The sequence below is a fragment of the Oryzias latipes genome, chromosome 13 (assembly GCF_053564925.1).
Source record: "Oryzias latipes strain Hd-rR chromosome 13, Olatipes_Hd-rR_3.1".
Lineage (NCBI taxonomy): Eukaryota > Metazoa > Chordata > Actinopteri > Beloniformes > Adrianichthyidae > Oryzias > Oryzias latipes.
Genome location: NC_136249.1, coordinates 27694468 through 27718524, shown reverse-complemented (window position 1 = coordinate 27718524; position 24057 = coordinate 27694468). Strand labels below are relative to the sequence as shown.

At 39.7% G+C, this 24057-nt stretch overlaps 3 protein-coding genes across 4 annotated transcripts; 1 reads left to right on the top strand and 2 right to left on the bottom strand.

Annotated features, from left to right (window-relative positions):
- Positions 1 to 476: 476 nt before the first annotated feature.
- On the top strand, positions 477 to 15403 carry LOC105355459 (protocadherin Fat 4). Of its 2 annotated transcripts, XM_023962043.2 has the most exons (16): positions 511 to 706; positions 848 to 1085; positions 1295 to 1636; positions 3840 to 4753; positions 4837 to 5008; positions 5101 to 5281; positions 5844 to 6094; positions 6170 to 10492; positions 10575 to 10676; positions 12014 to 12315; positions 12412 to 12497; positions 12596 to 12775; positions 12882 to 13009; positions 13096 to 13313; positions 13396 to 13654; positions 13879 to 15403. In XM_023962043.2, the coding sequence occupies exons 1-16, from the start codon at positions 653 to 655 to the stop codon at positions 15102 to 15104; spliced, it is 8976 nt and encodes a 2991-aa protein (XP_023817811.2). In that variant the 5' UTR covers positions 511 to 652; the 3' UTR covers positions 15105 to 15403. The 2 variants fall into 2 exon arrangements, with proteins under 2 accessions (XP_078786004.1, XP_023817811.2); XM_078929878.1 differs by lacking the exons at positions 10575 to 10676; positions 12014 to 12315; positions 12412 to 12497; ... (3 more) ...; positions 13396 to 13654; positions 13879 to 15403 and having other exon boundaries at positions 477 to 706; positions 5844 to 6313.
- A 1366-nt stretch (positions 15404 to 16769) lies between these two features.
- Positions 16770 to 17805, bottom strand: LOC101156838 (olfactory receptor 1E16-like). Its single transcript, XM_004075546.3, has one exon. It carries the CDS (start codon positions 17803 to 17805, stop codon positions 16834 to 16836), a length of 972 nt encoding a protein of 323 aa, XP_004075594.1. The 3' UTR covers positions 16770 to 16833.
- A 1249-nt stretch (positions 17806 to 19054) lies between these two features.
- LOC101157074 (olfactory receptor 52Z1P-like) lies at positions 19055 to 20220 on the bottom strand. The gene has a single exon (XM_004075547.2). It carries the CDS (start codon positions 20033 to 20035, stop codon positions 19055 to 19057), a length of 981 nt encoding a protein of 326 aa, XP_004075595.1. The 5' UTR covers positions 20036 to 20220.
- Positions 20221 to 24057: the final 3837 nt, after the last annotated feature.

Here is a 24057-nt window from a genome sequence, read left to right as displayed (position 1 = left end):
TTTAGGACTAGTTAATCTTTTGTGGGTTATAATTATTAGATAAGCTACTAAAAATAGTTGTGTGTGAAGATACAGATTTTTCTTTTACTGATTTTAAAGTCAATTATTAGTATTTAAACACATTACCAATATAGACTTATTCCCAAATGCAATAGTTTTTTTAAATGATATTTTAATTTAAAACGAAACTATCACCCACCCCCTACTTTTCTCCTTTTATTTCCTGAATGAAAGCGGTGCGGCCCCCACCTCTGACATGCATCACAAAACGAGGTCCCTGTTCCAAAAGTCTAATCTTACCTGCAGTCTGAAGACTGTGGGAAACAGACTGTCAGGAAAACATGGTAGGACTCTCCATCTCTGCTTCTTTTTGAGCTTTGTTTTCATTTTGGGAACAATTTTGAAAGGTTATTGTGTTATTAATAATCATTGTCTGCTTGGTGGTTTTCAGCTATAAGAATTACAAGGAAGAATATCAAAAAACGTATTTCATTTAGGATTACTTGCTGAAAAGATGCAATGTGTGGAAGTTAAGTTGTTCAGTTACCAATAATGTTATGTTGCTTTTTTTTAATTATGTAGAATTTCTTGGACTTGGTTGGTAATAGGCCAACCAAATAGGGAAGAAAAATTGCAGGGAAAAAACGTTGTAATGGATCGCACTGGACAAGTAAAGACAAATGTCATCATATTGTTACATGCACTGGTAAGTTAGCTGTCTAGTTTGCAAATATTTACTTTTTGATTAAATTAGCAAACATACCGTTTTTTTTTTTTTTTGTATGAGGAATACCAAAAGTGCTATTGTCCCTCCATAAAAATGGGAGTCTATCCTTTCTCTCTCCAGATTTTCGAACTAGTATCTACGCATGAAAATCTACCTGGAAATCCGCTAAATGCAAGTACTGGGAGGGGGGTTGTGGATGTTGAAGGGCATCCCATGGTTCCCTCCTGGTATCATGGATCTGTTGATCCTGAGGGAAAGCATGGCGCTGTCAGCCCCCACTCCCATAACAGATGGCGAACCCAGATGGATTTCCATAAAACTGTTTATTCATTCCAAGTAAGAGAAGACACAGTACCAGGTTAGTGACATCATCCCACATAAGAGCACATAAAAAAAAACATCATCCTGATGTTGCTCTAAAAAACTATCTGTATTAGTTTTTTCAAATTCACACTTATTCTATTTCATTGTGCATCACATAACTTTGTTTTTTATATATACAATAGCTATTTTCCAGTAATCTTTTTCTGTGTAAAGTTAAGTGTCACTTTTTTACTGTGCTTTTAGGAACGGTTGTGGGAAAAGTGGAATCTCAGTTTGAAAGTCTCAGGCCTCTCATGTTGTCAGTTCAGGAGGACGACGGCAACAATCTGTTCCTACTCAACCCCATCTCTGGAGAGTTCCTATTATCTCGCAGCCTGGACTTTGAAAGACAAAAGTTTTACATTCTCTCTGTGGAGCTGCAACTGGGGGACTCACAGGTGTCCAGTGTCAGAGTTTACTTCAATGTGCTGGATGTGAACGACAACCCCCCTGTTTTCAGTCAGGAAAACGTAACTGTGTCTCTGCTGGAGGACTCATCAGCAGGAACATGCTTCCTGTCGCTGAATGTGTCCGATAAGGATGAAGGTAAGACGAAACATAATTTTAACCTTTAGTATGAAAAACAGGAATGATCACAGTAGTTTAATACTTTTAATACTCACTTTATTTGCCTGCATTTACAACACAGAACCTCTATTAAATTTCTCATCCACAGGGGCAATGTAAAATAAAAAAATGGAAAGAACAAAACGTTTATGCAGAACTGCAATATGGCACTCCAATGTACTTGTAAAGTGCACCATCTAGTGGCAGGGAAGTAAAATGATTTACTGTAAAAAGGTTATAAAAAGATTATAAAAAAATCTATAAAACGATATATAAATTAGCAGTTGATTTTAATGTCCGTTAATTTAACTGAATCTAAATAATATTTGTAAAATTAAATATTATTTCTATTTTGTTACATTTGGAATAATTCTGACATACCGGTAAATTATGAAAAAGGTATGTAAATCCTGAATTAACCACAAATGATTGAACAGGTCAGAGATTTGTGTCATTTCTCAATCCAGGATGTTTTGTTTTCTTGGAATGTCTTTATAAATTCTACCAGTACATAAAATACTCAGAAAATGCACAAAAGCCAACCAAAGAATTAATTTATTCAACCTACATAGTTTCCTCAAATATTACTCACACATTTCACCCTTGGGGTCAATTTGACCCCAGGGATATTTGCCTTCAGAAAATGATTTACATAAAATTGTTAACAAAGTTTTTGTGTCAGGCACATTGTTTATTTGTTGAATACATAAATAACCCCTTGATAATGAAACAGATCAGTGGGTTGACCTGTTCTCTAGCGCCACCATCAGGCCAAACTTTTAAATGAGAATTAATGTATCTTGAAAGTTTTCATACAAATCTTCCCTAAATTTACTGACAACATTAATAACCACAAGAGTTTGAACCCTATTGGTTTTGGTGATGATATGACCTTTGCTCTCTCACAGAATAAAGCATATTGGCTGATGTTAGTGACCCCCTTTCCTTTTATGAATACATTTATTTACTTGTTTTTATCTCCTTTTTTATGACATATTTGTGGTTAGTCACTATAAAGTCTCACTTAACCCTCGTCTTTTGTTATCTGGGCTTGGGACAGAGTGACAGTGGCAGAGTTAGAGTCGTTTTTTCCTTTTTTTTCTTCTTCTTTTTAACGTTTTTGTGTGAAACAGAAAATCACGATGGGAACATAAGTCAGATAGTCAGAACTTGGAACAGTTCTTTATGCCCAGAGTCAAGCTTTTTGTCTGCACTACTGTACACAAGATGTGCACATAGTTTGTACATGCTCCTTGCAGACATATTTCTTGCTAGGAGTGTGTCCCACCAGAAACACAGTCCGCCATGTTGAAGACAAAGTGATTATTTGAGCTCTTCATTTGAGAGATAAGATGAGATAAAACTTTATTTATCCCACAATGGGGAAATTCTGTTATCTGTGTAAAGTGACCTTCAAGTGTTACAGTTCAACGTTATAACATATATACATAAAACATAAAATATATAACCATCAATTGAAACTATCTTACTTGAGATGATCATTTTAGTGGGGAGGCATGTGTAGTTGGAAAGACTTATATGTGATTAACTCACAAGCCTACATTGGCTTTCTCATTTTGGCAGGAGTTCACAAGTCATCTTATTTCCCACATGCCCACACCACGAGAAATATCAAAGTTCTTGTGGCAATAGTTGTTTCCCCACACCCCTGTTACGTATCAACTCAAAAGTATCCACTCTGCTCCTGCAGGTGTGGGGATGTTAGGTCACACACAGACAGACAAGTTTTACACAGCTAAAACAGCCTGGGGTTAAACTGACCCCCAAGGAACACCAATGTATGCAATATCTGTTTAGCACATTGAAAAAAAATCATCATAATTTTATGATTAATCAGTTGTCCCCTTCAAATTAGGAAAAGTCATGAAATATAAAGTAAAAAGAAAAAGGTTAACTATTATTATTTTTTTAATGACAAACATTGAATTGGGGTCAAATTGACTCCAAGGATAAAAGGAGGGTTAAGGTGTGTTTGAAATAATTGTCCTAAATGGACATGAAAACAAAAGTAATATTTAAAATGCTCCAGATAATACATGAGTATTAACTTATATAACTCAGAGCTTTATTTGTTTTAAAGGAGTACTTTATTATCATTTCCTTAGCTTGATCAAGTTTCAGTTTGCATTCTGACAATATTGTTTTTTTTTCCTCTTTCCAGGTGAAAATGCAGAAATAAAACTAAGACTGGTCAGTGGTGATGAAGAAAGTTCCTTCTTCATTCATTCCACAGGTCGTTTATGTTTAAGTGAAGACTTAGACAGAGAGAGAAAATCCTTCTACAATCTCACAGTGACGGCAAATGACTGTGGTCACCCATTGTCCTTACAGCTCACCAGTACAGCATACATTTTTGTTGTGGTTGAAGATGTCAATGACAATTCTCCTCTATTTGTGTCTGCCAAAAGTGTTAGTATACCAGAAAATACAGCATTGCATAGTGTTATAATGACAGTACACGCTGAGGATGAAGATGTTGGACCCAATGGTGAGGTTTGGTACCAACTCAGCAAAACTCATGATGGGACATTCAGCATCAACAACACAAGTGGAAATGTATACCTAGAGCAGATGTTGGACCGAGAGTTGGAGGATACTCTAATAATAACAATAGCTGCCACTGATAAAGGCTCCCCTCAAATGACAAGCAAAATGAATTTCACAGTGCACATTGAGGATGTCAATGACAATGACCCTCAGTTTCTAGAAAGCAACTACAGCCTGTCTGTAAGAGAAGATATCTCCAGAGGGACAAGCTTGTTTCGCGTTCAAGCTAATGATCAAGATATTGGGCGCAATGGACAAGTGCGGTACATCCTGACTCCAGCTGGTCCATTTGTAGTGGACGCAGTTCGAGGTGTTGTCACCGTCATGTCTGCACTTGACAGAGAAAAAGATTCAAATTACAGCTTTATAATAAAAGCTGTAGATCAAGGGACTGTACCTAGATCTACTACTGCTTCTGTTAGCATTACTGTGTTGGACATCAATGACTTTGCTCCCCGTTTTGTGCCAGAAACACTGACAATTCATGTCAAGGAGAATGAGGAGGAGATATCTCAGTTAACAAAGCAGGTGGTGATTCCCCCTAGTGACCATTGAATTCTGGAGATTTGGTAAAAATTTTTTACTGTTGACTCTTTTGTTTGTTTGGCCAGGTCTCAGCTGTGGATGAAGATCTTGACATAAACAGTCAACTTATATACCTCTTGGATAAAGGAGATGGAGGTTTGTTCTCCATTTCTCCTGATGGTGTGTTTCAGATTTTACACAGCCTTGACAGGGAGAAACAGTCTCTGTACATTGTCACTATCACTGCTTTTGATTCAGGTAATTAGATCTGCAGCACACCTTTCATTTATTTATTTTTTACAAAAAAAGCATCTAAAGCATAAACCTCAATGTCTTCTTTACATTTGAAGGATTGCCACCTTTGAATGGCACCTTGACGATTCAAGTCATGGTGGAGGACGTCAACGATAACTATCCGGAGTTCTCAGAAGAAGTCTACCACACCATAGTGGTTGAAGACAGTCCAGAAGGCACAGTGTTTGCCATGATTACTGCATCTGATGCAGATGAAGGTGTGAGCGGGCAAATCAGGTAAAAATGAAAGAACAAGGTGCTTAAAAACCCACTCCAATGAAAATCGTGTTTTTGCTGTTTTTAACATGTTCTTGTGTTCTGTTCTTATGTATGTCTTTATTCAAACTGTTGTGAATCAGGAGCAGACAAAAAAAACCAACAACATTTTAAAAAGCCTGTAGCAGTGGCATAGGTGCTACAGTCTGCAGGTCAAAACCTCCCTGCTCTGCTCCATTTTGATGCATCCACCTGCCAACTACTAGATCCATGTACTTCTTTGTTTTCCTCATCTGAGATTGAATCTGGCTGAAAACTGTATAGTTGGATAGCTCCAATATTTTTCTATGTTTTTGTTCCACCAGGAATGTTAGGTTGGGGGTGTGAGGGGCTGTACGCTAGCAGGAGAGAGTGTAAAAAAGGGATGATGGGAATGCTTCTAAAATAGATCAAAAGATGATTGGAGTTGGACTTTAACACAGTGACTTTATGAGAGCGTTTTAAAAAAACTGACCATCATATAATATTTGAATTGCAAAAGTTGTGCATGTACGGTTTGTGTTTAATATTTTCTTGAATTTAGGTATTTTATAGAAGATCTCGAGGCACCATTTGCTATTGGAGAAACTACTGGAGAACTATTTACAACTCATCTACTGGACAGAGAAACTGTCTCCATTTACACATTGACATTGGTTGCCAGTGACGAACATCCCACTCAGCCATTGTCAAGCTCTGTGCTTGTTACAGTGCTTATTGGAGATATAAATGACCACTGGCCTCAGTTTAAGAACAGCCCTTATGTGGCATATGTACCCAATGAGTTGGCCCCAGGTAAGAAGTTTTTCTGTGACTATAAAATTGACATTTGGGCTTGAGATTGAGTCTCCTGTTGACATGTTTCCACAGGTTCTGTTATTTGTGCAGTGAAAGCAACAGATGAAGACACAGAGATGAATGCAGAACTGCAATATTCTTTGTCTGGCCAGATTTCAGATTTGTTTTTCATTGAGAACAGCGGCACTATTTTTACCTCTAGAACAATACACAAAATGGAAGACATTGAAATCAATGTTTATGTTGAAGATAATGGTGAAAATCCTAAATCTGACACTACAACTGTCAGTGTCCGGTTTCAAAACAACTCTGATTTTCCAGAAATGAAAGTTGATGTTCAACGTTATTCTCTTTCTGAAAATGAGCCAGTTGGAGCTCTGGTGGCTTTAGTCTCTGCAGTGAGCATCAGAGCTGAACCCATTTCTCTCTACATTGCTGCTGGAAACATTGAAGACATCTTTCATGTGGACCAGTTCAGCGGAGCCCTGACACTAGAAAAATCTCTAGATTATGAAAACAGAAAAGAATTTACTTTGCTGATAGAAGCCAGAGACTCTGGCTCACCTCCCTTCTCGTCCTTTTTAGAAGTTCAGCTTAATGTCACTGATGTGAACGACAATTATCCCCAATTCACTCAAGCAGAATACAGATGTGAAGTTTTTGAGAATTTACCACCATCAGAAGTTTGTGATGTTTTGGCCATTGATGCTGATTCCCTTAGTTTCAGTGAAGTGAGATACAGGATAATTGAAGGAAACAGCAAAGAGTATTTCACCATTGATCCTGAAAATGGTCTAGTGAGCACCATTGTAAGTTTGGATCGGGAAACCATTGCTGTATTCACTTTAACAGTTGAGGCAGTTGAGTCTGACAAGCCACTTCATAAAGACAGCGCAAAAATCATCCTAAGCATTTTAGACAGAAATGACAATGCTCCTCAATTTTCGGAGATATATTTTGCTGAGGTGTCCGAAGATGCCCCTGTTGGACTCACAGTTCTACAAGTTACCTCAACCGATGATGACTTTAATTCAGTAATTTCTTACGCTATGCTAGGACAAAGTGAGGCTGCACCTTTCAGTATCGATTTCAGAACTGGATGGATTACTGTTGAAAGGTTTTTGGATAGGGAAGCACAAGATCACTACATTTTAAAAATTCATGCAAATGATTCAGTGTGGAGTGTCAGCACTGATGTAACCATCATCATTTCCGATGTCAATGATAACAGCCCAGCATTTATTGATACATTTTTTACAGCTGTTCTCACTGAAACAAATGTAGAAGATGTGTTTGTTTTGCAAGTTCTTGCCACAGATGCTGACTTAGGGCAAAACAGTGACATTTTCTACATAATTGAATCTCACAATGAAGAATTTTGGATCAATTCTTCCTCTGGAGCAATCTATACCCAACAGCCCCTCTATTTACATCATTCTCATTTCAAAGTGTTCCAGTTTACAGTGTTTGCTTTTGACTGTGGAAGAGTTTCTCATTCCAGTAATGCAACTGTTGAAGTGAGATTAGAAAAAGTAAACCACCACCCACCGGTGTTCTGGCCCATTCCATCTTTGATTGCTATTCCATCTCATTTGCCAGTGGGAACCGAGGTAATACAGCTCATTGCAACAGATCTGGACACCAACAGTAGCACAAGCATTGAGTATTATTTACAGGGAGGCAATGCATCTGATTTCTTTTGGATTGAGACTGGCAGTGGGCGTGTATTTTTAAGTCAAACTTTAGCAGGCAAAGAAAACTCTGCCCTTTCTTTGTTTGTTATTGCCGTAGATCAGGGATTCCCTCCTTTAACATCACAAACCAAAATTACTTTTGACATTACTGAGAGAAATCGGTTTTCTCCAAGCTTCAGTGAACCAGATGTAACTTTTTTAGTTCCCGAGGACATGCATGTGGGATCAGTGGTTGGGAGAATTCATGCAGAAGATAGGGACTATGGTCATAATGGTGCAATTACATACCATGTTGCTCATGACATTCCCTATTCACCAATGTCTGTTGGGAAAACTTCTGGACTGTTAACACTTGTCATGGAGCTAGACTTTGAAAAAGAAAGAATGCATCAATTCCATATCAAAGCAACAGATGGTGGCTGGATCTCTAAAACTGGCATGTTAAATGTAACAGTGTTAGTTGTGGACATAAACGACAATCCTCCAGTCTTTTTACTCTCAGAGTACATAGCATTGGTGCCTGAAAACTCAGAAATTGGGACAGTTGTACTCGATGCAATAGCTACTGATATGGACTCCGGTCAAAATGCACAAATATCTTACTCTCTTGTTGCTGGCCATGTAGATAAATTTTCCATTAATCCAGAAAATGGTACCATCAACACCATGGATGTTTTGGATTTTGAGATGGAGCAGATGTTTGATTTAACAGTGAAAGCATCAAACACTGGTAGACACACATTATTTTCTGTAGCACATGTTGTTATTCAGGTTAAAGATGTCAACGAGTTTATCCCAATGTTTGTGAAAGAAGAATTTCATTTTTCAGTGCTTAGCAATGTGCCTGTTGGAACTCAGATTGGGAATGTGTCAGCAGTAGATTATGACCAAGGATCCGAAGGTCAGGTGTTCTATTTAATATTTGGAAATAGGAAAAATCAAGGATTTGACATTGATACTCTTTCTGGAAAAATATATACGAGTAGGAGTTTGAGGAAGCAAGGTAGTTATGAGGTGGTTTTAAATTTTTTGGCCAAGAACTTTGGTGTCATTACTGGTATGGATGAAGATGAAACTTTGGTCCACATCAGTGTGGTTGACATAAATGAAGCACCCGTGTTTACATCCCCATGCTATGATGCAAATGTGACAGAAGATAGCCCGTCTGGGGCTTCTGTCGTCACAGTGAGTGCATCTGATCTTGACCCCATATTAGACTGGAATCATTTCTTTTTCAGTATAGAAGATGGAAATACAAATTTGTCTTTTGCAATTGACCCACTTAGTGGCGTTATTTTAGTAAACTCTCACCTTGATAGGGAGCTTTGGCCAGTATATAACTTGACTGTTGCAGCCATTGATAATGGGTCCCCTCCAGCCACAGGGACGACGAACGTCATTGTAAGTGTTGGGGATGTCAATGACAATGCTCCAATACTCACATCAACTGAGGCCCAAGTGATGGAAAACCAACCAGAAGGCACAATAGTCACGAGACTGAATGCATCTGACTCTGATTTACCACCAAATCAAGGCCCCTTTACCTACTGGTTATTAAATCAATCACCAAGTGGTGCTTTTTTACTCACTGCTGATGGAGTTTTACTTACCACAAAGAGTCTTGATCGTGAGACTATCTCTGCATATCGAGTCCTAGTTGTTGTTGAAGATGCCGGATTTCCAATGCCATTATCTTCAACTACAACATTTCATATCAAAGTCTTGGATGAAAATGATAATCCTCCATTGCCAAGAAACATTTTTATAGAAGTGAAATATTTTGGTAGTTTTTTCCAGGGCGGAATGATTGGTAATGTTCATCCCGAGGACCATGATGAGTCTGACACCTTTAACTGTGTCATAAGGAGTGGGCCAAGTAACATGTTTGCCATACCCAATGGAACATGCGAGCTTTGGTCATCCCCATTCCAGGGGGAGGCCACATTTAACGTTACTGTTGAGGCTGGAGATGAACTTCAGTTCACAGTGAACAACAGTATTTATGTGAATTACAAAGGTTTTACAAATGCTTCAATCGACAGCTGTGTTTTGTTTTATGTGTCGCTGTCCTCAATGGAGGAATTTCTGTCTAATAAGTATCTGAGATTTGTCAAAGCTCTTGACAGTCTGTTCAACCTGCAGGCCTCAAAAACTCATGTGTTTGGAATCAAACAAATTGGCAAAGAAATCCTTCTGTTGGCTGCAGTCAAAAATTACAATGGCCAGTATCTTAGCAAAGAGGTAGCAAATGGTATATCTACAGGACACAAGAAATCCCTAGAGGCTCAGAGCAATGTGACTATTTCTCACATTACCAGTGATCCATGCTTCACCAATCCTTGTCAAAACAAGGCAACGTGTAGCAAAAACATTTACATCAGCCAGGAGGTTGCTGTTCTGGAAAGCATGGCTGTCATCTTTGTGTCACCACAAAAAGAAGTCTTCAACTGTACCTGTCAAATTGGCTTCTCTGGGTCATTCTGTGAAGACGACATTGATGAATGCGAGGTGAATCCCTGTAAGAATAATGGCACCTGTGAGAATACAGCAGGAGGTTTCATCTGCCACTGCCCGACTGGTTTCTCCGGGACCTTTTGCTCTGCTGATGTTGATGAATGTTTGGGGGTCAAGTGCCAGAATGGTGGAACTTGTGTTGCTTCACATAATGGCTCTTACTGTCATTGTGTGTCTGGCTTTGAAGGTAAGCTTTATCTTGCAAAGTAGAGATTTTTGTCCAGGATAAGATGACTCAGCGTTGATCAAATACATGGTTCATTTTGAAGGAGAAATTTGCAAGGAACCAGTTGACCATTGCAAATCATCTCCATGTGTTGAGGGCACTTGCATGAATCTACCCACTGGATTCTTCTGTAATTGTCCCTTTGGTAAGAATAACACAACACATGAAATAAAAATGTGTAGTATTTATATTTACAAGACTATTACTTTCAGACAACAGATAGCAATCAGTTAGTATTGGGGATCCAGCAGACTGGCTAAATGAGGTTTAACAACCCCATTCTTTTACATTTTACTAATTTATAAATTTCTGTTATACAAAACACAATAAAATTGTCAAATTAAATAAGCAGTTGAATAGTTAATACTCATGTTTATGTTCAAACAGCATTTGATTGAGTTAACATTTTCCAGCTGGGCTTGTAATTGTTGTTAACATAAAGCTTTACATAAGTAATTATCGAAAGTCAGAACTCTGTCTCCCCCTCTGGTCACAGGCGAGAACCGTCTCCAGAGTTCTAAATGGTAAATGGCGAACACTTCTATAGCGCTTTCTACCCTCTTTCGAAGGCCCAAAGCGCTTTACAGTCACAGTCCCATTCACCCATGCACACACACATTCACACACTGATGCTGGCTCCTCTGCCGAACACTGGCGCCAACCTCCCACGAGAGGCAAGGTGGGGTTCAGTGTCTTGCCCAAGGACACTTTGACACATGGGCGTGCAAGGCGGGAATCAAACCTGCAATATTACGATCATGGGTCGACCGCCCTACCGCTGCACCACGGCCGCACTTCCTCTCGCAGCAAACCCAGCGCACATCTTCTGGATTTCACACACCTGACTTTTATTTGAAAATCACTCACAGTATACTTAAGCAGTGCACTGAGCCTCACTCAGTGTGGAGTACTGCCACTCTGCCTGTGTTACTGAGTTTAACATCCAGACTTGATCTTCTGATTTATTGGCCCTGTTTCGTCTTTGACTCTCTTCTGGATCCTGACTATTCTCGTTGTTTCTCTGATTCTCACATGCTCGTTATTGATTCCTGCTTGCCTGACCCTGATTTAGCTTTGTGGACTTTTAGCTGAGCTAATAAGACTGCTGTTGACAGTAATATTATTATTATAACAATTAATCTGGATTTTATTATTTAATTGAAAATAAATGCTGTCTAACTATTTTGGCTACATGGCATACAATCATATAGTGTAAAGTCTTAAATGTTTTTCTTAACTTGTGTCCGTTATGAATTGTTTCAATATCTTCAACATTCAAATTTTGTTCTATGTTGGGCTTTTATTTGTTTACAAATGTTGACACTCTAAATAAGTTAAAGAAGTATTTAATAGTAAGTCAACAAACTTTATAACAATAGATCAAGCTGTGTAGAATTAATCAAACGCTGTCATCTTTTTAAAAAGGAAAATGTTACATTCTATCAAGCTGGAACTGCATTTTCTCTCCCCTTTTTGTTTAAGGAGTCAGTGGAGTCCATTGTGAGGAGCACAGCTATGGCTTTGAAGAGCTATCGTTCATGGAGTTTCCACCTCTAGATCGCAGAACTAATTTAATCTATTTTGAGTTTGCAACGGTGCAAAAGTACTCACTCATCTTGTACAATCCTGGGGGATCTTTTAGTAGGGATTTTTTTGCACTGGAAATTGTTGACGGAAGCATGCAGCTCTCCTATGACCTGGGCTCAGGACCTGTAAGGCTGAAGACGCACAAACAGATTGCAGATGGGCTTTTTCACAGTGTAACTGCAAGAAGGATTGGCAATGTGAGTATTAGATTTAAATATGAGCTATTTGATCTGGACAGTAGTTATTGAGAGCAGAGGGAGTAAACCTGAAATGCACTCTTATGCATTTAACAGATGGGTTCTTTGCTGGTGGACAACTGCACAGATGTTTACAAAAGTGGATTTTGTTTTTCTAAGAGTGAGGGCACGATCTCTGAAAGGTATCTATGAGGCCATGTTGATAATAACTAACCGTTCAAACCTTGGCTATGCTTAGCTAAAGGTATGCTTTTTCCCCTTCTTCTTATGAATGAATTAGAACACTTGATGTTGGCAACAATAATATGACATTTGGAGGACTCAGGACTCTTGAATCTATTTTATGGCATCCCGATCAGATTAAAACCCATGACTTTGTTGGATGCATTCGACATGTTCATATCAATGGCATCTTGCTGAGACCTTCTATGGCCCTTGCAGCATTTAACATCTTTGACAGGTAAGACCGATCAGGGAAAAGCAGAGTCTTTAACATTTGTTTTTAGCAGTAGATGTGTTTTATAGGTCAGCATTGCATTATGCATCTAATGTTTTTTCTGCAAAAGATGTACTCGAGCAACGGAGTCAGCGTGCGGCAGTGTCCCATGCAAAAATGGTGGTGTGTGCCATGACCTTTGGTCTGATTATCTCTGCGATTGCCAAAGTCCTTTTGGTGGAATAAACTGTGCCACAGGTGAAGATGATGAAAGCTGATCAAAACAAAACAAAATGATTTACCCTCGTGACATGAAAGCTTGACCTTTTCTATTTTTGTCGCAGTGATGTCAGAGAATCTAGTAATGCAGTTCAGCAAGAGGGATTACGTTGAGTATGTCATTAAGGAAAGATTCAAGAGAGATTACCTGCTGAAAGGGTTGGTGGATGGAAGAAAGGCAAACAGCACAAACCAAACAGGGATTAACATTAAATTCAAAACCCAACAAGATGACGGAGTGTTATTCCTTGTCCTTGGACAGAAGGCAGCCATAACTCTCATGGTAGGAATGAAGGTGCTTTCACTACATGTTAAATCTTAATTCCTTTTTATGTCAGGTTTTCACTACTTTACTCTTTTCTTAGATAAGAGTAAAAAAGCCAGTGTATGTGTACAAAGATACATCATCCGGACATGTGTCAGAGTTCACTGCAGATCTACAGGTGACTGATGGGATATGGCATGTCCTCACATTGTCCAGCGATGGCCACAGCACTTCTCTGTCTGTGGACAGAAAACTAGTTTTTAACAGCACAGAACAAAGCATGGATCTGACGCCCATCAACGTGGAAAAGATCATTCTTGGTGCAGCTCCAACAAGAGAACCCCACTACGAACAACTAGGTGATCTGTTCTTTTTATCAGGTTTTCTGACCTTTTAAGGCAGGTAGTCCATTCACTGCAAAACAGACCCCTAAGAAATAAGTCCAAATTCCTACCCAACTGGCAGATTTTCTTTAAATAAGCAAAAATAAATAAATAAATCAAGCAAGGTTTATTTTACGTTCTCAAGATTCAGTTTTTGCAGTATTGGTTTGAGACTTATCTGTACATATTTCTTTCATCAGGTTTCAGTGGATGTGTGCAGTATTTCAATGTAACTGGATACAATCTGCCAATCAGTGGACACAGTACAACAGTAGGGGTTTGGCCAAGCTCAACTCTGTCCCAGCCAAGCTGTGGGTCTTCAGGTGTTTGCCTCCCCTCATCTTGCTTCAAAGAAAACTCTGGTGGGAGAACACGGTTGATGTGTGGACCTAATATACAGAACAAGTCCTGCATCTGCTTACGTAATGTTTCAAACCATGCCTGCGACATCTGTACCTCTACGGCCCATGATCAGTGCCCTGAAAAGCAGCGTGGCAACAAGCCGATTTGGATCACAGTTGTGGTCCTTCCTTCAATCCTGATCCTGGCAATCATTGTAAAGTGTATGGGCATTTATAGAGTGAGGCATCACAAGAGGAAGCGGAAGGAGCAAGGAAAAGCAAACATATCTTTTTGTTTGGATGATTGCAAAGATAAAGAAAACTCTCATGCCCCCCAGAAAGCAGAGCCCATTCCTCTGAGTGAGCTGGAGTACTATGAAACTAACAGCATCTGCAGTGCATTTCGTTTGGATGATTTTAGTAGGCGCAGTCATGTAAGCACCAGAAACTCTGTGAATGCAGAATGCAAGCAATGGAAAAGTCTTGGAATTCTCCTAGCAAGATTTAGGAAAGGCAAAAGCTCCAAAAAGCCTCAAAATGTTCCTTCCTTCGACAAGCAGTGTCCTGACCTTGAAACAGCACATCTGCAGACAGTGAAGAGGTTCCCTCAATCTGAGATCCTGAAGCCGATACAATGCCTGAGTTATGAGGAAATCTGCAAACTGAATGCTCCTCCAGACCTGACAGCGTCACATCAAACATCACAGCAGAAAAAACTCCTGAAATCCACAATAAGAAGGGAAACCTCATCTAGAAGTGCAGCAGACATCCCATTTGCCTGTTCAGAGTCTGAACACGGACGGCTTGATGTCACTGCTGGCAAAAAGTACATGCTTGAGCAGCCATCTTTGTCTGAGCACACTGTGAGGCAAGAAGTTAACCCACCTGTCAAGTCACCCTCTCTGCAAACAGGCCTGTCTGCTGCAGATCAGGAGGAAACTGGGAAACATCTAACCAGTGTAGTTGAAGAGTGGGTACATATTTTGAATTTGAATCTGCCGTTTAATAGCTATGTACCAGTGTTTGAGGATATTGCATGTTTACCCTCTGAATTTTGTCATAGTGACCCAGAGGAAATGATTTAGATGGTCTTTTACTTTGATTAATTAAAAATCTTTTTCCGCTGGACATTATTATATTTGAAATTAAACACAACTTTAAAGTTTTAAATTTTTTTACATGGATTGTCTGAACATTTTGTAGGACAAGAAAAAGTGTTAAATCAATTACATTTTACATGAATCAAAGAAAGCTTTATTATTCAATTTTAGTATTTAGAGGGAGCACTTTTTAGTTGGATAAATAATAGCAGTGTGTTATTTTATATATGTTAATATTTTATTTGTTTGTTATTTTATTATGCCGAATAATAAAAAAAACTCCTGGATTTATTTTACAGTTTTTATGACTTATACATTTATTTTGCATGTGTTCTGGCATAAAACCTACCAAAAACAAAAGACAGAAATCACACACTCGAGTAATTTTTTTAGCCACATCAATCTGTAAGACATGATTTTAGACTTTAGGAGATGAAAAAGAAGATCTGAAGAGCAGAAGTACTTTTTGATGGTCTTGTGATTCTCTGGTTGCATCAGTTTGTAACAAACAAAAAGAGTTTATAGGGAAGGTAAAGTGAAAGGGAAGAAGTGCTTCATTTAATACTGAAAATAAACATAACTTTATAGTGATGTGTGTCCGGAAATAAATTAGTTTAACTTAAAACTGAAAAAACTATTTTTGGTCCCATTCTTTCAGTGTGTTTCCGGTTTTCTTCCCCTCTGCCTGTTTCTTAGGTCTGAGGTTTGGTTTGTGTTTTAGTTCATAATAAGTATTGCAGGTCACAATTTAAGCTGTAAACTGCAACGGTGTCCAGCCAAAAGATGGAGGATTGGTTGTGGATCTGGCCTTAAAGTGGCCAAGGTTTCATGCTGAAACTGCTTGTGCAAAAAACAAAAGTGAAAAGAAAGAAGAAGTGAAAAGACTTGGTCTACATCATTTGAGTTTTCTGAACAATCACAATAATGAATACTAATTTATTATTATATATAAGGATCAGATCATAAAACACAGTGAAAGACTCTGTAGTGTTTTGGTAAACACCAAAGGTCAATACTTTTTTATGTATGTAAAAGGACAAATAGACACATTGGTATGAGACCTGTGTGTTAAGAAAAGACACAAAAACTTTTTTTGTTTGTTTTGTCTCTATTTATTTACTTGGTCAACTGGAACAGGTTTCTGAATGAAATGGGGAAAACTGTTACCTGTTTTGGTCATATGGCAGCTATCTTAAGCAGGGTGTGAGGGAAGGCAGACATTCAATGCTTTCATAAAAGTTAACATGAGCGGCGTGCAGGTAGTCATCAAGTGTTATGAGTAAACAGCATTTAGTTTTATTGCTTTCCTTTTTGTCAAAGTGATACTGGCATAAAATATAATAGTGAAAGTGAAAACATTAGCAATGAAAAGTCAGACTATTTTTTCTAGTTTTCAGGAGGGGTGGAGGTTATACATGTCAGGTGCTGAAGCGGGAGAGAGGAAGCAACTGTGAGATGCACAAATGTTGTAGTTCTTCATTTATGAAGCTTTTTTATTAAAAAAAAACATAAATATCATGAGTTTAGTCCCTCTAATAAACTCTGCATTGTGGTGAACTGAAGGACATCTTATAACAGAATGAAAGTATAGACCATAATAACAGCATTTAAATCAGGACTAAAAGATTAAAACCTTATCATGCTGCAACCATAGTTTAACAAAAATAACAAACAACATTGGTCACAACAGTTGTGATTCTTCTCAGTACTCGTGTCATGGCTTAGTGTTACTTTTAAAAGCTAAATTTATTTTCCTATTTTTAAACCTTTTCATCAAAGCTTCTTTAATGTCGGCAGTCTTGAGGCAATATATGAGAGGATTAACTGCAGCAGGTATGAGGCTGTACAGCAGCGCGATGATTATCCGGGCATCAGGACTAACTTTTACTTTCAAATTGTCAGTGATGTATACAACACATCTGGGCACGTAGTAAAGGCATGTGGTTAGGATCTGAGGAGCACAGGTGGACAGCACTTTGTGATACCCCTCAGCTTTTGTCATTTTCAGAACAGCTACAATGATTGAAAAATAGGAGAAAATGATGAATGACAAGGGAAACAAGAGTGTCACCATTGCATTTGCAAAAGCCACCTCTTGAACAAATGCAACATTTTCGCCACATGCCAACTTAGTTATCGATGCATGATCGCAGAAGCACTGCAATATCTTACTGTCACAGAAGGACAAAGAGGAAGCGTGCAGCACAATCCCCATCATCCGGATGAATGTTAAAGTCCAGCACAAGCTGCAAGCAATAGAAGTTGTTTTGTTTGTTATTATGGCAGGGTATCTCAATGGAAACCAAACGGCAACAAAGCGATCCAAAGCCATGACCAGCAAAATGAAAGAATGGATTGCTCCTAAAGAATGGACAAAAAACATTTGTGCAAAGCAGGTTGTGAATGGCGTTATCATGTCGTTCCACAAATACCGGGCGATGACTTTTGGGAGGGTCAAAGTGCCAAAGATGAGATCCGTCATTGCAAGGTGTGCAAAGATCAAATATGATGGCTTATGGAGGACCCTCTCAAATATAATGACAGCTAAAATGAAACTATTCCCAAACAAGATAGTGAGATAAACAGCGAGAAATACAAATGATGCAAGTCCATGATATTCAGGCAAAAGTCCTGGAATACCAACAATAATGAAGTCTTTTACCTTTGTAACATTGGAAGAAATCATTATTGTGTACACAGGCAAACAATATTCAAGCTCAATTGTCAGTGAAATATTAGTCCTGGAAAACAAAAGTTCATAATTTAACTTTCATTGCAGATATATACAGGAAATTAAACACAAAAATACCAATATTTCTGTTTTTTTTGCTCCATGAGTTCCAACAACAATTACCTTCCCCAGTCTATCCAAATGCTGACTTTCAGTTCTTTAAACTTTTATCTTGGAGCTTAGTCTCTTTTAGTCACTCGTATAATCTAGCCTTTATAATCACTGAGTGTAGTCTAATGATGTGTTTAGAGATAAAAACCCTCAGGAACACAGTCTCATGTGTGCTGAAGACGGCAAAGTTAACTCTCTCCCTGTGTACATTATGACACACATGAAAAACATGAAATACATTAACTCATACATGGAAAGTGAGGACATGTAATAAAAATGTCTTAAATGTCTAAAAAAAATGGGATGCAAGGCATGGGATTGCACCATCTAACGCGAGGAAGAGCTCGATGCAGCTTCACCTCGCAGCCTATCCTTATTTGAACAAGAAATGCCCAAAATACAGTGATGTATTGAGGATTCATTTATTCATAGGGTTATTTGGTTAATCCAAATTATCCCTAGGTGTGAATGTGACAGTGCGTGGGTGTGTGATTGTGGACACTCTGCCACTCAGCCCTGTGACCCCGAAAGGGAATAAACGGAAGAAGATGACATTTATTCATCGTCTAAACCCGTTTTGTCCCTTTCCGGGTGATTTTGAGGAAAAAAATGGTTAAAGTGATCAGAATTATACATATAAATTGAATTCATAGCAAAAATTACTGGACACATATTTATTTTATTGATAGTATTCATCTTATGATGGGAGGTGAGGATAATGGCAGGTCAGACACTACCTCCCCTGACCACACGTCGCTGGTTTCTTTAGATCTTTTAAGTGTTTTTGACATTTTTCCCCCTGATATTCTGTTAAACTCATTTTTTCAAATATAAAATAACCACAATTAACATCCAATCACATGTAATATTTCACATTAAATATACTATTCATAAATAGAAGATGAATAGATGCCACAAAGAAAGTTTTTTATGTAAGAAACATTTCACAAGCACAAAGCATGTACCGGTACATAAAACACAAATGTGAGAGGAGGAAGAATAAAAATGGCTGTACGACAAATGCAGTTCATTATATGTATCACTTGTCTTCAAAAAAACAAGCACGTGATACAAAATTACAATAACAGAAACATTATTTATCTGTTGGCATTATGCTACCCATCTTTGTTGTTATAGTTTTTTTAGTGGTTAGGAATTTTCTTTTCAAATTTTCCTTAATTTCCTTAGTTTTAAAACAGTAAATTACTGGGTTGACCGCAGCAGGTAAAAGACTGTACAGCACTATAACAGCGATTCGCACAGACACACCAAACGTGAATCCCAGAAAATTGGCCAAATACACAAAGCATCTGGGTAAGTAGTACAGACCTGTGATGAGAAGCTGCGGCGTGCAGGTAGACAGAGTCCTCAGTCGACCCTCAGAGGAGGAAATTCTCAAAACAGTAACAATGATGACAAAGTAAGACAAAATAATAAAAGCTAAAGGCAACAGCAGGGAAACCATGGCACCAATGAATCCATAAACTGTTGATTGTCGCACATTTTCACACCCTAGGTTTATTATTGATAAATGGTCACAATAGCATTGCACAATAATGTTGGAGTTACAAAAAGGTAAAGAAAGAGCATCTAAAACCACAAAAACCATCCATGAAGCTGGCACAAGCCACGACAATCCACAGAGCACAGAGGCAACTGCATTTGTGAAAAGTGATGTGTATCGCAACGGAGCACAAATAGCTGTAAACCGATCTAATGCCATCACCATCAAAATAAAGGAATGAGCAGCACCTAAAAAATGAACAAAGTACATTTGTGCAAAACAGCTGTAAAATGAGATGACGCTGTCATTAAACCAATATTTTGAGAGGATCTTTGGCAGAGTTAGAGTACCAAACATAAGATCAGTTAAAGCCAAGTGACAAAAAATCAGATATGAGGGTTTGTGAAGACGCTTCTCCCAAATAACAAACACTAAAATAAAAATGTTTCCCACAGCTATTACCAAATAAAGCAGAAACAGCAAAGTTGACACAAGGCTGTGATACTCTGGTAGAAGTTCAGGAAATCCAGTGATGAAAAAATCATTTATCTTCGTAACATTAGAAAACATAATTTTCACAAGGAATGAAAATAACAAACTAAAATGAAGGTACAAGTTTGATCCTCAAATTCGTTATTTTGTGACAACAGTAAATGTGTCAGAGTTACTGAAAAAATACACAAAGCATGAACATATCTACAAAATTACCACAGAAACAGAAGAAAACTGAATCAATGAAGAGTTTGATGGGATGTTTTCTACTTGACATCATACAGAAAAATGGTTACAAGCGTTCTGCAGCACATCCATTAAGACTCTGCTTTAATAAGTTGTCCTCGTCATCTGTGTGTCATAAAAACAAGAGGAATCCCAAATTGACTATTTTCCCAGATGAATTCCATGAGATCTGCCAAATGTTATGACAAAAAAACAGGACTGCGAGGTTCATAGTCGATAATTTCAGAAACACACTAAATGTTAAGCATATTAAAAAAGTTAGTTCTTTGTGATTGAGTAACTTTTTTTTATTTGTTTGTTTCTTTTTTTGCATGTTTTGAATGTGCTATATGTATGGTGGCCCTAAAATGCAATAAATCTCTTGTCGCAAAAACCTTTTTAAGATCACAACATCAATGAAAATATCAACAAAAAAACTGTATAAGTAGCCACAAGGGGACTAAAGCCATGGTCTCATTGTGCCGGCCCCAAGCCTGAATAAATACAGAGGGAAGTGTCAGAAAGGGCATCCGACGTAAAATCTTTGCCAAACCAAATACGCAGATCAGACCTATGATATCCATACTGGGTCAGTCGAGGCCGGGTTAACAACGACCGCCATTGCTGCTGTTCACCGAAAACTGGACTACTATTGGTCAAAGAAAGATCTTGTACCAGTTTTCTGTTGATGAAGGATATATATAAATAAATTTGAGATTAACATTGCATTTCTGAGCACATCTTTATTCAAATCATTGTGAATCAGGAGCAGATAAAAAAATGCAGATTAAAAAAAAACTTTATTGGTTACAGAAAATACGCTGGCCGGGGTTCAACCGCCCTGCTCCGCTCCATTCTGAACATCCACTTGCAGACAAATAGATCTGTTTATGTCTTCGTTCTCCTTTTCAGAGCTGGCATCTGGCTCAAACCTGTCCGGCTGTACGGTGGGTGTGAGGGGCTGTGAGAGGGCGGGGGAAACAAAGAACTCTCAGCAATGGGAAGGGGGCAAACAATCTCACCCACAACAATTTTTTGATAAACTACAGCAGAACTCTGCCGAAACTATGTCCTAGAGAACGACACAGGTTTTTATTTTAATTTTATTTTACCCACAAATGTCAAAAATATAATTAAAAGACTCCTGGGAATGCTTTATCAATAGGTTGAAACATGATTGCAGTGGGACTTCAAATCTGAAACATTTTAACCCTTGTGCTATCCTATGACCCCACCCTTACATTGACGTGTTGACGAGGTGGATAAAGGTGGAGAGGATTTCATGTAATCCATGGACACCAGTGAATATCACAAATCATTGAAGACAGAAGGTTCAGCGCGCTGCCTAGTGGGTCTAGACTCCCAATGTTAAAGTGCCTAGGATAGCACAAGGGTTAACAGGAAAGAAAAAAAGACACCAGTCAAAGAAGAATCAAAACCAAAGTCTTGTGTAGGAACATCTGAAATCTTTGGCTTTTGCAGATGTTCCACAACCTATCATCACAGATGTGAAATTACCCCCAAATAGGATACATGAATTTTAATAGTTGTGAAAAGGTATTTGAATTTCGCGGTTATTTTAAGGCTTTGAAGTAAAATTCTTCACCTTAAAATCTTAATTATAGTTAGTATTTTTATTTGGTGCATTTTACAGTTGGTAAAGCTAAATGTCAAGAACCGGTGGTAAACGTATGACCCACGCAGGAGACCAGGCTTAGTGGACCAAACTCATACATTTAATAAACAAACCTAAGCATGTCAATACTAATGTATAAACTAAGGAGGGTGACAAAGTGGAACTGAAAGTATGACCTGAAAACCAGAAACTGACATAGACTGAGGGCAATTAACGGAAATGAAGACAGCTGTGGGTCATGATTAACCCAAAAAAAAAAAAAAAATCAGAACAGGACCAAAAACAACCAAACCAACCCAAGACTAAACCACAGAACCCTTACACTATTACTCGCCTGTATTTTTAAATTATTTTTACTTTTTTTTGGAAGGGGGGGGTCACCGCAAAAAATAAGCCATGCATTTTTACAAAGGCCACATCTCCCGGCACAACCAAGTTTTTTTTTTTTTTTTTTTCTTAACTTGTCCTGTCCAACAGCTAGGCAAACAGATGAGAGCTGAGGGCCTCTTGTGTTGGACATATTTTATTTTAACAAGAGGGGTTATTCATCTTCAGACAAACCAAAGGTATGTCTGAATAAACCCCTTTTGTAATTGAGGCCAAAATTTATTAATTTCAATCATGTTTGAAAATCTTTGGTGTTGGACCGGACGGAAAAGGAAAGAGGGGAAGAAGAGAGAGGGACGTTAGAGAGAGGGGGGGGTAGGAGGGTGATAATAGGAGGGGAAGGGGGGTAAGACCATGAAGCAGCATAGAGCAGACAGGTTTACTGGTTGTTTATCGTTATGGTACGGTTCAAATGTAGTACAAAAAGGGCGGGGCCTGTTCACACACACTCAAATATTATCAACACACCTGCTAGCCGCAAAAATGTCCACATGTCAACATGCACACAAAACAGATAGTGTTCACGAACGCATACCTATGCCTTTAAACCAACTAGTGTGAAATCTTTCATTCATTCAATCATGCAAACTATTAGTGCAAAGGTGAGCTAACACCTGTGCTCAGGTGAGTGTTTATGTTCTTCTAAAATGGATGGTGGAATGTGAAAAGAAGGAGGAGGAGCGCCCAGCCACCCCCACACCCATACCCCCGCCGCAGCAGCAGCGGCAGCCGGAATTCCCCCAACGCCACACGGGAACAGGCAGGGAACAACCGCCCCCCGGGCGACCAAGACCGCCACCCAGGCCAGGGCCAGCAGGACCGCCGCGAGGCCCCCAGAGCCAGAGAGCAGGGAGGCGCAGAGGGAAAGAGAGCGCCGCCCCAGCCCAGCCAGGAAAGCAGCCCCCCGCCGCGCCGGAAGAGCCCAACGCAGGGCCCCACCGGAGAGGGACGCCCACAGCCCCAGACGAGCACCCCACCACCACCCAGGAGTTCCGGGCATCCCCCCGCCCCGACCCCAGGTACGAGCCAGGACCCCCCAAGGGAGACCCGCTCCGCACTCCAGGCAGCCACCCACCCGGCCCACGGTTGGTCCAGGTAGGAGCAAGGCAGGGGCCCGCCGCCCCCGCCCAGGAGGGGGGAACCCCGGGGAAAAAAGGGCGGCCCACAAGGGATGTTATAAATATGGCCCGACCAGGCTCGGCCATGTTGGAAGTTTGGCGGGGCCCAGCGCCCAGGGGCAAGGACCAGGACCCACCCCCCAGGGACACAAACACCCCCGGCTCAGGTGTAATATGAACCCCCCCACCGTGCGGAGAGAGCACCGCCGGGCCCAGGGAGCCGGAACCCAAGGGACACGGCCGCCATCGCCAAGGGGCCCGCACCCCCCACCAGGGAAGGGGTAGGGGACAGATGGACCCAGGTCCCACCTTCCTTGTAAAATGTGTGTGCGTGTATGGGTGTTTGAGAGGGTGTTTGTGTGCATGTGTGTGTGTTTATGTTTGAATGTATATATTGAAGGGGGAGGGGTGTGTGTACTAAGGGGGGTGCAGTTAAAATTGGCGAGTAGGGCACTAAGGGGACATCTCCTCATTACTCACAGTGATGTCCCCTCACCCTCCACACCAAGGGGGGCCCTAAATGTCTAAGGTGCGGTTAAAATTGGCGGGTAGGGTGCCAGGAGGACATCTGCTGCTTGCTTGCAGTGATGTCCAAGCACCCCCCCTACCAAGGACCCTACATGTCTAAGGTGCAAATAAAACCGAAAGAGGGGGGGCCCACTCCATACGGCAACCATAGGAGGGGGGCCACTCCCAAGTAGCCCCCCCCCAAGGCGCATCGCAGGCTAGACCCC

Coding starts and splice junctions, on each gene's coding strand:
- LOC105355459 (XM_023962043.2), top strand. CDS start 653: ATGGATCGCACTGGACAAGTAAAGACAAATGTCATCATATTGTTACAT. Junction 12,498..12,595: donor GAGGGCACGATCTCTGAAAG/GTATCTATGAGG, acceptor TGAATGAATTAG/AACACTTGATGTTGGCAACA. Junction 13,655..13,878: donor ACCCCACTACGAACAACTAG/GTGATCTGTTCT, acceptor TTCTTTCATCAG/GTTTCAGTGGATGTGTGCAG.
- LOC101156838 (XM_004075546.3), bottom strand. CDS start 17,805: ATGATTTCTTCCAATGTTACAAAGGTAAAAGACTTCATTATTGTTGGT.
- LOC101157074 (XM_004075547.2), bottom strand. CDS start 20,035: ATGTTTTCTAATGTTACGAAGATAAATGATTTTTTCATCACTGGATTT.